The sequence below is a fragment of the Dama dama genome, chromosome 13 (assembly GCF_033118175.1).
Source record: "Dama dama isolate Ldn47 chromosome 13, ASM3311817v1, whole genome shotgun sequence".
Lineage (NCBI taxonomy): Eukaryota > Metazoa > Chordata > Mammalia > Artiodactyla > Cervidae > Dama > Dama dama.
This window is the reverse complement of record NC_083693.1, coordinates 38,930,910-38,944,735: the sequence shown is the minus strand read 5'-3', so window position 1 is coordinate 38,944,735 and position 13,826 is coordinate 38,930,910. Positions and strand designations below refer to the sequence as shown.

Genomic DNA, 13,826 nt, shown 5'->3' with positions numbered 1-13,826 from the left:
CCTTTCAGGGGAGTTGATGGTCAGCAGTTGCAGTGGCCATGATTTAATCTTTGTAGACATAGATGGCAAGTGTCAGTTTTCAGTTGGCAGAGTCCCTTTTGGTTCATAAATTTGCCCATGATTTTGAGGGGGGCATTTCATGGCCATTTTATCTCATGGTGCTGAGAATGTCCATTCTCCGGTTTGGCAAAGATTTTGTTGACAGGCCACTCAATGTGCTGTTACTGGACTAGGCCATACAGGAAAACATTCCTTCTTGTTGCTTCTTCCCATATCTAGAGTTACACTGTTACCATCATCGGTCTCACACAGAACTGTATATTATTTTATCAGAGGCCTCAGTCACACATTTGGCAGTGTAAGAAACAGAAATTTTGTAAAACAGGTGAAATACAAATAACATAGCTAGCAGTATTAGTAAAGTCACAAGTAAGACTTAAGTTAAGAGCTTCCATTAAATGTAGCCCAGTATATCCCAGGTCATCTGACTTAGTATACTCTGTACGAAATTTTATCTTCCAGGGAAATTATATATTGGCACTGTCTATAAGGCACATAGCTCAGTTTTTTAGTGTTACTAGACTGATTATCTTCAGTTCAATTCAGTTCAGTCACTCAGTCGTGTCCGACTCTTTGTGACCCCATGAATCACAGCATGCTAGGCCTCCCTGTCCATCACTAACTCCCGGAGTATACTCAAACTCCTGCCCATCGAGTCGGTGATGCCATTCAGCCATCTCAACCTCTGTCGTCCCCTTCTCCTCCTGCCCCCAATCCCTCCCAGCATCAGGGTCTTTTCCAACGAGTCAACTCTTCGCATGAGGTGGCCAAAGTATTGGAGTTTCAGCTTCAGCATCAGTCCTTCCAATGAATACACAGGACTGATCTCCTTTAGGATGGACTGGTTGGATCTCCTTGCAGTCCAAGGGACTCTCAAGAGTCTTCTCCAACACCACAGTTCAAAAGCATCAATTTTTTGGTGCTCAGCTTTCTTCACAGTCCAACTCTCACATTCATACATGACCACTGGAAAAACCATAGCCTTGACCAGATGGACCTTTGTTGGCAAAGTAATGTCTCTGTTTTTTAATATGCTATCTAGGTTGGTCATAACTTTCCTTCCAAGGAGGAAGCATCTTTTAATTTCATGGCTGCATTCACCATCTGCAGTGATTTTGGAGCCCCAAAAAATAAAGTCTGACACTGTTTCCACTGTCTCCCCATCTATTTCCCATGAGGTGATGGGACCAGATGCCATGATCTTAGTTTTCTGAATGCTGAGTTTTAAGCCAACTTTTTCACTCTCCTCTTTCACTTTCATCAAGAGGCTCCTTAGTTCTTCACTTTCTGCCATAAGGGTGGTGTCATCTGCATATCTGAGGTTATTGATATTTCTCCTGGCAATCTTGATTCCAGCTTGTACTTCTTCCATCCCAGCATTTCTCATGATGTACTCTGCATATAAGTTAAACAAGCAGGGTGACAATATACAGCCTTGACTTACTCCTTTTCCTATTTGGAACCAGTCTGTTGTTCCATGTCCAGTTCTAACTGTTGCTTCCTGATCTGCATACAGGTTTCTCAAGAGGCAGGTCAGGTGGTCTGGTATTCCCATCTCTTTCAGAATTTTCCACAGTTTATTGTGATCCACACAGTCAAAGGTTTTGGCATAGTCAATAAAGCAGAAATAGATGTTTTTCTGGAACTCTCTTCCTTTTTTGATGATTCAGCAGATGTTAGCAATTTGATCTCTGGTCCTCTGCCTTTTCTAAAACCGACTTGAACATCTGGAAGTTCTCAGTTCACGTATTGCTGAAGCCTGGCTTGGAGAATTTTGAGCATTACTTTACTAGCATGTGAGATGAGTGCAATGTGTGGTAGTTGGAGCATTCTTTGGGATTGCCTTTCTTAGGGACTGGAATGATAACTGACCTTTTCCAGTCCTGTGGCCACTGCTGAGTTTTCCAAATTTGCTGGCATATTGAGTGCATCACTTTCACAGCACCATCTTTTAGGATTTGAAATAGCTCAACTAGAATTCCGTCACATCCACTAGTGTGATGTTCGTAGTGATGTTTTCTAAGGCCCACTTGACTTCACATTCCAGAATGTCTGACTCGAGGTGAGTGATCACACCATCATGATTATCTGGGTCATGAAGATCTTTTTTGTATAGTTCTTCTGCATATTCTTGCCACCTCTTCTTAATATCTTCTGTTTCTGTTAGATCCATACTGTTTCTGTCCTTTTTTGTGCCCATCTTTGCATGAAATGTTCCCTCAGTGTCTCTCATTTCCTTGAAGAGATCTCTAGTCTTTCCCATTCTATTGTTTTTCTCTATTTCTTTGCATTGATCACCGAGGAAGGCTTTCTTATCTCTCCTTGCTATTTTTTGGAACTCTGCATTCAGATGCTTATATCTTTCCTTTTCTCCTTTGACTTTAGCTTCTCTTTTCTCAGCTATTTGTAAGGCTTCCTCAGACAACCATTTTGCCTTTTTGCATTTCTTTTTCTTGGGGATGGTCTTGATCACTGCCTCCTGTACAATGTCACAAACCTCCATCCATAGATCTTCAGGCACTCTGTCTATCAGATCTAAACTCTTGAATCTACTTGTTACTTCTACTGTATAATTGCAAGGGATATGCTTTAGGTCATACCTGAATGGTGTAGTGGTTTTCCTTACTTTCTTCAGTTTAAGTCTGAATTTTGCCATAAGGAGTTCATGGGACTGCGTTTAGTGCCCACCAAGATAATCCAGGATCAACTCCTTGTCAAGATCCTCAATTTAATCACATCTGCAATCCCCCCACCCCCTGCCTTTTATTGGATGGGGGCATATAAAGTAATATTCAGTTTTGAGAGACTAGAAGATGAATATTTAGGTGGGGGCATTTTCAACTTACCACACTTGCTGTTCATCAGAGACCTTAGTTTTGCCAGTGGACTTCTCTAGTATAGTCTGCTTGAGTGTTTTCTTGACATGACAACTGGTGGCTGGGCCTGGGGTTGTCTCAAGTGTTCTTTACTCATATGTCTGATGCCTGAGGTGGTGAGACTCAATAGGCTGCGCTTTGGATCAACCAGGAAGCCTCAGTATCTCCTATATTTAATTTCACATGGTCTCCTTCATGGTGGCTTCAGGGTAGCCTGACTTCTGACATAGTAGGTCAGGGATACAAAAAGTGTGTATTGTGAGAGAATCAGATGAAAATTGTATTACCTTTTATGAGCTAGCCTTGGAAATCACACAGTGTCACTTCTGCTACATTGTATTTGTTAGAAGCTGGTCATTAAGGCCATCTCATATTTAAGAAGAGGAGAATAAGACAACTGATTGATGGGAAGAGTGTAAAGAATTTGTAGACATGATTTCAAGTCATCACGTAAGTGTGCTGATGAAAAAAATCTCTCATATTTCATTTAGATATCATTTCACCTTTAAAAAAATTTTTGAAATATAGTTGGTTGACAATGTTGTGTGAGTTTCAGGTATACAGAAAAGTGACTCAGTTATACATATATGTGTGTGTATACATATGAAAAAATATATCTATATACACATTCTGTTTTCTACTATTTTACATTATAGGTTATTAAAAGGTATTGAATATAGTTCTCTGTACCAACAATAGGTCCTTGTTTGTATCTATCTCATATTTACTTCCATTTTGAAGATATTTGATGTTTTACAGGTAGCTGAGGATCCATTTATTTTTTTAATATAACAGCCTTATTGAGATATAAATCACATACCATAAATTTTACCCATTTAAAGTATAAAATCCAGTGATTTTTAGTATATTTCTAGATTTGTGCAAACATCACCACAGTCTATTTGAAAGTATTTTCTTTACCCGAAATGAACCCCTAACCCATTAGCATTTCCATTTTCCCTCAAGCCCCCAGCCCTAGGCAACCACTAATGTACTTTTTGTTTATACAGATTTGCTTAGCCTGCATGTTTCACTTAAATGATCTGATATGATATATTATCTCTTGTGAATGGCTTCTTTTATTCAGCATGTTTTCATGATTCATATTCATGTTGTATCATGTATCAGTACTTCATTCTTTTTATGGCCAAATAAATTCCAATGTATTGACATGCCACATTTAGTTTACCCATTTATCAGCTGATGAACATTTGAGTTTTTATTTTTGGACTATTATGAATAATGCTCCAATAAATATTTACGTATAAGTTTTTGTATGAACATATATTTTATTTCAGACATAAACCTAAAAGTGGAATTGTTCGATCATATAACTCCATGCATGATCTTTTGAGGAACTAGCAGACTGTTTTTCAAAGCAGCTGCATTACCTACCACCAGCAGTGTACAAGAGTTCCAATTTATCCACATACTCACTTGTGGGATCTTAGTTCTCTGACCAGGGACTGAACCCATGCCCTGGGAAGTGATGGCACAGAGCTCTCATCATTGTGCCACGAGGGAATCCCCAGTATCCACCTTTTTTATACAGCCGTTCTAGTGGGTATGAAGTGTTATCTCATTCCGGTTTTTTTTTTTAGCAGCATTTTCAAAATATGTATTTTTTGTCTTCACTATAAGCTAAACTATTCTTTCAGTCCAGTAATTACATATGGTCTTATTTACTTCTATACATAAGACACAATCTTTTAACATTTATCGAGGTGAATATTTCCCAGTTTTTGAGAGCTTCCCAAAGACTCTTAGGGTTTTATTTTGCCACAATAAAAGAAAGGAAAGGTGTCAACTCACGAGAGTCAGACCAACAGTTTAAGTAGACCCTCCACACAGTTCAGTTCCTGGTGCATAAAGAGACCGAACATCGTCCCCCAGCTCTCAGCTCTCAGACAGGAATCTGAGAGGGATAAAAGCAGGAACAATATTAATAGTCTAGGGAGGGAGAAAACAGATGTCTAATAAAAGTAGTAGAAGCCAAGTCCTTTCATTCTAGGATGTCTGAAAAAGATTCAATGGAGTACGGATGCAGAGAAGGCGTCATTCCTAACAGAAAAAAAAATGAACTGTGGACAGTCACTCAAGGCCAGAGAAGCAATCACTGAGAGCTACTGTTTCAATCCCACTGTCACCAGGAGGGCAGATGCCAGAGAACCGGGACAAAGGCAGCTATAGCCCCTGGCATTCTCAGGCCTCCTGGTGCTATGTTTCAACAGCCTTTAGGGGCTAGGGAGAACCAGGGAGCACCACCACCATGTGTGAAAAAGCTACTATGGCAACAACCTGGCTGTGGAAAATCAGCTAGAGCTTGGGCGATACACCGCTTGGAATCCAGCCTGTGTTGCTTCCTTTCTTATAAAGAACTTGAGACATGTGCAGGGACATCTTAAACACGTGTAGGTGGCCCCTCTTTTAGAAAGGCAGAGAAGAGCCTCATCATTAACTCATTCTATTCATTAGTTTTCATGTCTGTTCACCATTTAAACTAGAAAAGACACTGCAAGCTATCTCGGCTAGCTGCTAACTGGGACATGGCACCAATACTACACACACAATTGAATGAATGACCATATCTTCCCGGTTCTTCCACTGCGCAGGCTCAGTAGGCTTCTTTGGACTGAACAGGTGTGATCTTGTTCGAGAAAAGTGTGTAAACATAGGGCCAGATTTTGTTAGTCTCGGTTCCCGAAAATTGGTGGAGCACTCCTCGGCTCTTGTACAACTCGATGACTGACTTTGCCACATCCTTGTACTGTCTTAGTCTGGCAGCAACTGCTTCAGGCTTGTCATCCTCCTGCTGGACCAATGGTTCACCAGTGACATCATCAATCCCATGTACATGAGGTGGGTTGAAGTCCAGGTTATATACCCTTCCACTGGGAGGGTGAATCCAACGTCGGCTGAGACGATCTTTGAGTGTTTCAAATGGAATATTCAAAGTGATCACTAGATCCAGGTCACATATTCTGTCCAAGGCTTCAGCCTGAACTAATGTTCGAGGAAAACCATCAAGTAGCCAGTGCTCGCCGCGCCTGTTCTCCAGCTCCGACAGCATGAGGCGTGTGATCACATGATCAGGAACCAAAAGGCCTTTCTCTATGTATTGCTTTGCCATATCACCAACTTCCGTGTCGGCCTTGATGTTCTCCCGCAAGAAGTGGCCGCTGGAGAGATGCTGGAGGCCAAAGTTCTGGGCTATCCTCTGGCAGACGGTGCCCTTGCCTGAGCCCGGCGGCCCAAGGATGACCGCACGCAGGAGTTTAGAAGCCATTGCCTCGGCGAGGAGGGGGAGGCCGAACTGACGACCGGGACAGCGGCCTCGGAGAAGCCCCGGGAACTTTGTTTCTTCTGCCCCTGCCTCTGACACCCTGGGCTCGCGCGGGGATTCGCCGCCGCCCCTGCAGGGGAAGGAGAGACTTTTTTTTGATTTGCATTTTTTGATAGCTGATAATGATGGACATCACACATTTCTTCTCCATTTGTTTATCTTTGGAAAAATGTCTATTCAGATCCTTTGCCCAGTTTCATTTGGATTATTTTTCTTTTTTGTTGAATTATTAGAGTTCTCATATCAGAGAAATGATTTGCTAATTCTCTTATCAGATAATGATTTGCTAATATTTTCTTCCATTCTGTGGGTTATCTTTTCACTTTCTTGATGATGTCCTTTGAAGCACAAAGAGGTTTAATTTTGATGTAGCCCAATTTGTCTACTTTTCTTTTGTTTCTTGTGCTTTTGGTGCCTTAGCTAAGAAGGCTTTACCTAATTCAAGTCTATATAGATTTATTCTTATATTTTCTTCTAGCATTTTTACACTTTAAGCTCTTACATTTAGGTCTTTGATACATTTCAAATTAATTTTTTGTGTATGGTGTAAAGTTGGACACTTTATTCTTTTGCACATGGATATTAAGTTGCCACAGTACCACTTGTTGAAAAGAATACTTCCCACATTGAATTGTCATGGCACCCTTGTTAAGAATGAGTTCAGTTGCTCAGTTGTGTCTGACTCTTTGCGACCCCATGGACTGCAGCACACCAGGCCTCCCTGTCCATCACCAACTCCCGAAGTTTACTCAAACTCATGTCCATTGATTCGGTGATGCCATCCAACCATCTTATCCTCTGTTGTACCCTTCTCCTTCCGCCTTCAATCTTTCTCAGCATCAGGGTCTCTTCAAATGAGTCAGCTCTTCATATCAGGTGGCCAAAGTATTCAAGTTTCAGCTTCAACATCAGTCCTTCCAATGAATATTCAGGACTGATTTCCTTTAGGATGGACTGGTTGGATCTCCTTGCCGTCCAAGGGACTCTCAAGAGTCTTCTCCAACACCACAGTTCAAAAACATCAATTCTTCAGCACTCAGCTTTCTTTATAGTCCAACTCTCACATCCATACATGAGTCCTGGAAAAACTGTAGCCTTGACTAGACAGACCTTTGTTGGCAATGTAATGTCTCTGCTTTTTAATATGCTTTCTAGGTTGGTCATAACTTTCCTTCCAAGGAGTAAACGTCTTAATTTCATGGCTGCAATCACCATCTGCAGTGATTTTTGAGCCCCCAAAAATAAAGTCTGCCACTGTTTCCACTGTTTCCCCATCTATTTGCCATGAAGTAATGGGAATAGATACCATGATCTTAGTTTTCTGAATGTTGAGTTTTAAGCCAACTTTTTCACTCTTCTCAAGAGGCTCTTTAGTTTTTCTTCATTTTCTGCCATAAGGGTGGTATCATCTGCATATCTGAGGTTATTGATATTTCTCGCAGCAATCTTGATTCCAGCTTGTTGAGAATCAATTGACTATAAATATGAAGATTGGTTTCTGGATTCTATATTCTATTGCATCTATCTGTATGTCTGTTTTATGCTGGTACCACTTTATCCTGAGTACTGAAGGACACACTGTGCTTGTGTGCTCAGTCACTTCAGTCGTGTCTGACTCTTTGTGAACCTATGGACTGTAGCCTGCCAGTCTCCTCTGTCCATAGGGTTTTCCTGGCAAGAATACTGGAGTGGGTTGCCATTCCCTCCTCCAGGGGATCTTCCCCACTCAGGAACTGAAACTGCGTCTCCTGCATTACAAGCAGATTCTTTACTGCTGAGCCACCATGGAAGCAGGAAACTGTAGGTTTATAGTATGTTTTGAAATCAAGAAGTGTGGATCCTCCAACTTGTTCTTTTTCAAGATTGTTTTGTCTATCTGGGTCTTTTGAAATCTCATAGTAATTTTATACCAGTTTGTTAATTTCTGCAGAAAAACCAGCTAGGATTTTGATAAGGATTATGTTGACCTGTAGATCAATTTGGAATCTATAATATCAAGTCTTTTGATCTTGAGATGCCTTTGCATTTACTTAGTTTTTTGTCATCTTCTTTCAGTAATGTTTTGTTCTGTTCAATTAAAAAATCTTTTTCTCTGCTCTTCGGATTGAATAATTTCTATTATTCTGTCTTAAGGGGAATGAACTTTCAGGTATATGAACTTTTCAATCTGCTATCAAACTCATCTGGTAAAATTCTCATTTCAGAGACTGTATTTTTCTTATACTTTCTATTTTTATGTTGTGATTTTTCCATCTGTTCATCAGTTGTATCATTTTTTCTTTAAATTATTGAACTGTTAGTAACTGTTTTAAAATCTTTGTATGCTTATTCCAGGGCTTCCCGGGTGGCTCGGTGGTAAAGAATCTGCATGCCAATGCAAGAGACACAGGAGACTTGGCTTCAATCCCTGGGTCGGGAAGATCCCCTTGGGTAGGAAATGGCAACCCACTCCAGTATTCTTGCCTAAGAAATTCCACGGACAGGGAAGCCTGGTGGGCTACAGCCCATAGGGTCGCAAAGGGTCAGACAGGACTGAGCAACTGAGCATGCACGCATGCTTATTCCAACATTTCTGTCATGCCTGAGTATGTTTCTATTGGCTATTTTCTCCCCTTGATTTTGGCCCACATTTCCTGACTTTTCAGATGTCTGATTGTTTTTCATTATATGTTGGATATTGTAATGACATGTCAGGAGTATACTGATTTGAAGAATTTAAAATTACACGTGCATTAAACCAGTGTCTCAACCAGTGCTCTGCCTTTCTCAGTCAGTTTCTCCTACCAAATCCCATGTTGCTGAAGTGTGTGGAGAGGAATAAGGAGGCTCAGAGAGCCTCACTCAATTTTATGCAGTGCACATTATTGTTCGTAACATAAAATCTGGAGCCAGATTGCCTAGATTTGAATTCCAACCATTCCAGTTACAAGCTCTGTAGACATTAGCAAGTTACTTCATTTCTCTGTGCTTCATTTGCCTCTTAAATGGGCATTATGATTTAGTACCTGCTTTATAAGATTGTTGAGATAAGTAAATGTGTTGACACATATGACATTATTGGAACAGGGCCTGTCACATACTAATTGTTCAGTAAGTATTAGTTCTCACTGTTAATAAAGTGACATGATGTTCTCCTAGGAGATCAGTCTCCCGAGGCTGTGTCCATACTGCACAACACCCTTGCCTGCCATGCTCACAGATGTCTCTCGTGTGTGTAGGTCATATAAGTGCCTGTCTCCTTCATGCCCATCTTTAGACCGTGGGCTCCTCCAGGACAGGGACCAAGTCTGGGAGCCAACATCCATATGCTGCAGGGGCACAATACCCCTGTTGGTAGAAGTCTAAACCCCAGCCTTGCCCCCATCCTGACACTATGAAGTGTCTCTGGCTAAGAACTGGTCCAGAACCTGAAAAATGGCAGTGTTCTTCCTTCCTCTCATCTCCTTAATAGAAACATGGAAAACCATCTTTCATCAGAGCTGGAATTTAGAGACCATCCCTTCCACCTCTTCATTTTACAGATGGACTAGCTGAGCCATAACAGGAGAAAAAGTGTAACCCAAAGTCAGACTTGCGGGTCTTCAAATAAAAACAGCAAGTGATGGGAGATGGCAAGCTTCTTTGCTATGTGTCAGAATTGTGTCCACTCCAAGTTTCATACTGCCCTCCCAATTATGATGCAAAGCACCAGTTGACAGTTCTCTCTGTCAGTTATCAATACAACAGAAGAAAATGGTTTGAGGATTTAAACCTTGCTTCTATCCCAAATTTTTCAAAATTTTGGAGAAAGGGTGTAATAAAAATGTCTAATGATGAATGCTCGGGAGTGGGAATTCAGAGGGCCACGGGACACCCACCTTTCTACACCTCACTCGCTTTTGCCCCTGCCCCACCCACTCAAATCACCCCGCAGGCCTGAGACTATCAAGTACAGCCTGTTAACAGCATAAACGCTGAAACTGCCCAAGTTTGCATTCTACTCTGCTAACCAAAAGACCTTTGGCAAGTTACATAATCTCCTTGTACCTCAGTTTCCTCATCTGTAAAGTAAGGATAGTGATAGGAGCTACCTCGTTGAGCTGTTGAGAGGACTGAATATGTCCATATACGTATAAGGTGCACAGAACACTGCCTGGCACACAGCTAGTAGTGCAAACGTGTTGATTATTAGCCATTACTATCATTATTCTTGCCTTGTTCCCACCAGCTTCTCAGGCTTTGGAGTCCAGAAACACCCAGTCCTGTAGCCTTGTCCTTGCCTGGCACAGCAGAATTCCAACCCAGACATCCAAATCACCAGTCATAGACAGAAAACTGGAAAGCCCTCTGCCTGCGACTTGCCTAGGTAAACTGAGTCCCAGAGAGGACCAGGGAGTTTCCCAAGGTTACCCAACTGAAGTGAAATCTGACCTAGAATCCAGGTGCCCCAGTGTCCAGGCACCTGTCTAGGGCATGGCCAGACTCCTCCTAGGCCATGCAGAGGATCTTGGCGTGACCCTGTAGGCTGTGTGATTGGCTTGAGAAGGTTAAGCATTTGGTGCTGCAGATTGGGTTAGAAGTCAGCTGGCTGGTGGGACAACCCCACCCACCATGGCAGGAGCCAAGATGAAACTGAGACAAGCCTTTGGCCTCTCAGCAAGCACTCCCGTTAGGCAAAGATGGAGGAAAAACACTGAGCCTCCTTGTACTGGGGATCAGTCACAGTCAAGAACCCCAGGTGCCTGCCCCGAATATGTTCCTTCTGATGGACCTGGCAAGATATGTCTGCCCTCACCCTTTCTGAGAGACCCTGCCCTCACCCTTTCTGAGAGACCATGTGTCCCCAGAAGATCTCTGCCTTGGACAAGCTCCCTCTGGGGGCTGGGGTCCCAGGCCTGGGGGCGGTCCACAGCCTGAGTCTATGACACTTGGACACTCTCCTGTCCGCACCAACTTCCTCTACTGCACCACTGCCTGGGGCACTTGTCCTCTTTCTCATGTTAAGTAAACCTTCACCCCATCCAACTTTCTTCCTTCAATTTCCTTACCCCAGCCTGGTCTGGTGACCCCACAGTGACCTTGAAAGCATCTTTGCTAATTAACTGTCAATTCCATCATCTCTAAGACTTCGAGGCAGAGACTAGGCTCTGCCTTTGAGACAAGGGCTCGCCTCTGCCCCACAGGCCCCTGGCAATGTCCGCAGAGGAGGTACTCGGTAATTATAGTAGGAAGGAGGAGCCTCCTGGAGCTGGCAGTCATGGGGCAGGCAGAGATCATTTCCAACTCTGAGAATATGGGCTTAAGATTTTTATTTCATAGTAGACAATTCGGTTTTAAATAGTAACACCCAGCCTCTAAACGTTAAGCGCTCTGGGATGGACACAGCCAGCACGGCTCCAGCAAGAAGCCTGAGAGCTGGGGGTCCTTCCCAAAGGGCTTCCTGGAGGAGGAGGGGTCTGAAGAACAGTAGGAAAGGTCTGCCAGGGAAGGCAAGCTTGTAGTTTTTGAGAGGGGATAGAAAGGGAAGATGATGCATTTCCCAAGTCCTCCTGCCTAGAATAAGCCCATTTGCCCAGCCTCCTCATCAGTTTGGAAACTCTACATTTAGAGGAGTTGTCGAGCTGCCTGGGAGGGGCTGAGGGATCTGGGCATGCATTCCTGCTAGCCCCCCAAAGTGAGGACATCTCTCCCGCCATCCCCCCCCCACAACATCGACCCCCAGTGCCAACTCCAACATCAATGCTCTATCCTCGCCAGGAAAGTGGGAGAAAGAGGAAAAAAGTGGGGCAACCCATACCCTCTTTAGGACAGAGGAAGGATCCCGCATTTCTGTCTGCGGTTCCCTGGGGTTGGAGTGTATGGATTTCCAAAGTACCCTGGGTGCCCTGAAACTGCAAGAGCATTTGGGCACATTGATAGGGGCGAGCGGAGGGCTTCCAGCAGATTCTCAAAGGAGCTCCCAACCCATGAGAGGCTCAGGGGCAGCACCCCAGACCTGAATTGTCAGGTGCCCTGAAGTGGTAGTGGGCAAGGATCACTGTTAAGAAATTGGAATTTGAAAGGGGAGAATTCTTTTGAAGTTGGTGTGCTGGTAGTGACACGCCAGCTTAGTGTGTGGCAATCTGGGAGTCATCTGCCGTCTGAATGGGTGGAGAGCCTTGGAATAACCCCTGCCCCATCTCACTGCTGTGCCCTGCATCTGAGCCTTCACTTTAGGGCTGGCTTAAATTTTCCCCTAACACCCAGTGGCCTCTGTTTTTTCACCCCTTCCAACACCTGCTCACCCCAGAGGCAGTTGGCAGGTGACAACTCAGGTGGGAAGGGGATTCGGGGTTGGAAGGTGAAATAGCACAGTGTTTGGGAGGGGTGTTTCCAGGGAGCAGGGCCCAGGTTTTAGAAGATGCAGATATAATGCCACACACCCAAGAGTCTCTGGAATGAGGTGGAAGTGGTGAGGGTATTAGAGGACAAAGGGCAACGTGCAGAGATACTGTTTCCATGGAAGAGGGGCTCTCTAGAGGCAACGTGAGATGGAGCTGTCAACTGAGTTTTATGATGCAAATAATGGTCAAATCCAGCTTACATGGTGTCCTGGTTTCAAAGCCAGTTATGGAAAGCTGGATTTCAAATGACATCTCTGCCTCTTGCTGGGCGTGTGACATCGAACATGTCTAAAGCTCTCAAGTAGAATTGACATATATACACCATCATTTGTAAAATATATGGTTGGTGGGAAGTTGCTGTATAACAGAGGAGCCCAGCCTGGTGCTCTCTGATGACCTAGAGGGGTAGGATGGGAGGTAGGAGGGAGGTTTAAGAGGAAGGGGATATATGTAACCTTTCCCTTCTCCAAGGGATCTTCCTAACCCAGGGATCGAACCCAGGTCTCCCACATTACAGGTGGATTCTTTACCAGCTGAGCCACAAGGGAAGCCCAAGTGTATATACAATTAGGTGTGTGTATATATATGTATATATAAAATTAGGACTGATTCACGTTGCTGTGCGGCAGAAACCAACACAATATTGGAAAGCAATTATCCTCCAATTTTAAAAAAAGAGGGGGATAAAAGAGGAAGGAGAAAAAAATAAAATAAAATTCTCTGGGCCTCTGTCACCTCACCTGGGAAATGGTACCATTAACCCACATTGGGCTGTTGGAAGATGTAAAGAGCCAACACACATAAAACACTTGGCACGATACATGTATTTAGTAAAGAAAAGTTTGAAAAGGCAAATAAAAAAAAGGTCGGGTTGCCTGCCTAACCCCTGGGGCCCAGGGCCAGCTCCAGGCAGAAAGCCCTTCAGCAGGAACAGTGTCTTCCTGCGTCTCTGCCAAGGATGACAGACAACACACCCACTGCCATCGGCAGGCCCCTCCCTCACCTCCCGCCCCTCTTTATGTAAGCCTCACAGGTGGGCAGCAAGGACCTGCGCCAGGTAGGCCAGAGGTATCTGGGGCCGCACCTCACTGGCAGCCCCAGGGCAGACTGGGGCGGGTCCCCACTCCCGCCCAGCCCCACTGCCTCATCACCTGGACCCAGGGACCCTGCAGCACTGGCTCCCAC

At 43.8% G+C, this 13,826-nt stretch overlaps 2 protein-coding genes across 2 annotated transcripts in view; one reads left to right on the top strand and one right to left on the bottom strand.

Moving 5' to 3' along the window:
* Positions 1–13,826, top strand: part of ACSBG1 (acyl-CoA synthetase bubblegum family member 1) — a 99,729-nt gene that overhangs the window by 51,959 nt on the left and 33,944 nt on the right. The window lies entirely within an intron of this gene.
* On the bottom strand, positions 5,365–6,329 carry LOC133068393 (adenylate kinase 4, mitochondrial-like). Its single transcript, XM_061159631.1, has one exon. The coding sequence runs from the start codon at positions 6,220–6,222 to the stop codon at positions 5,551–5,553; it is 672 nt and encodes a 223-aa protein (XP_061015614.1). The 5' UTR covers positions 6,223–6,329; the 3' UTR covers positions 5,365–5,550.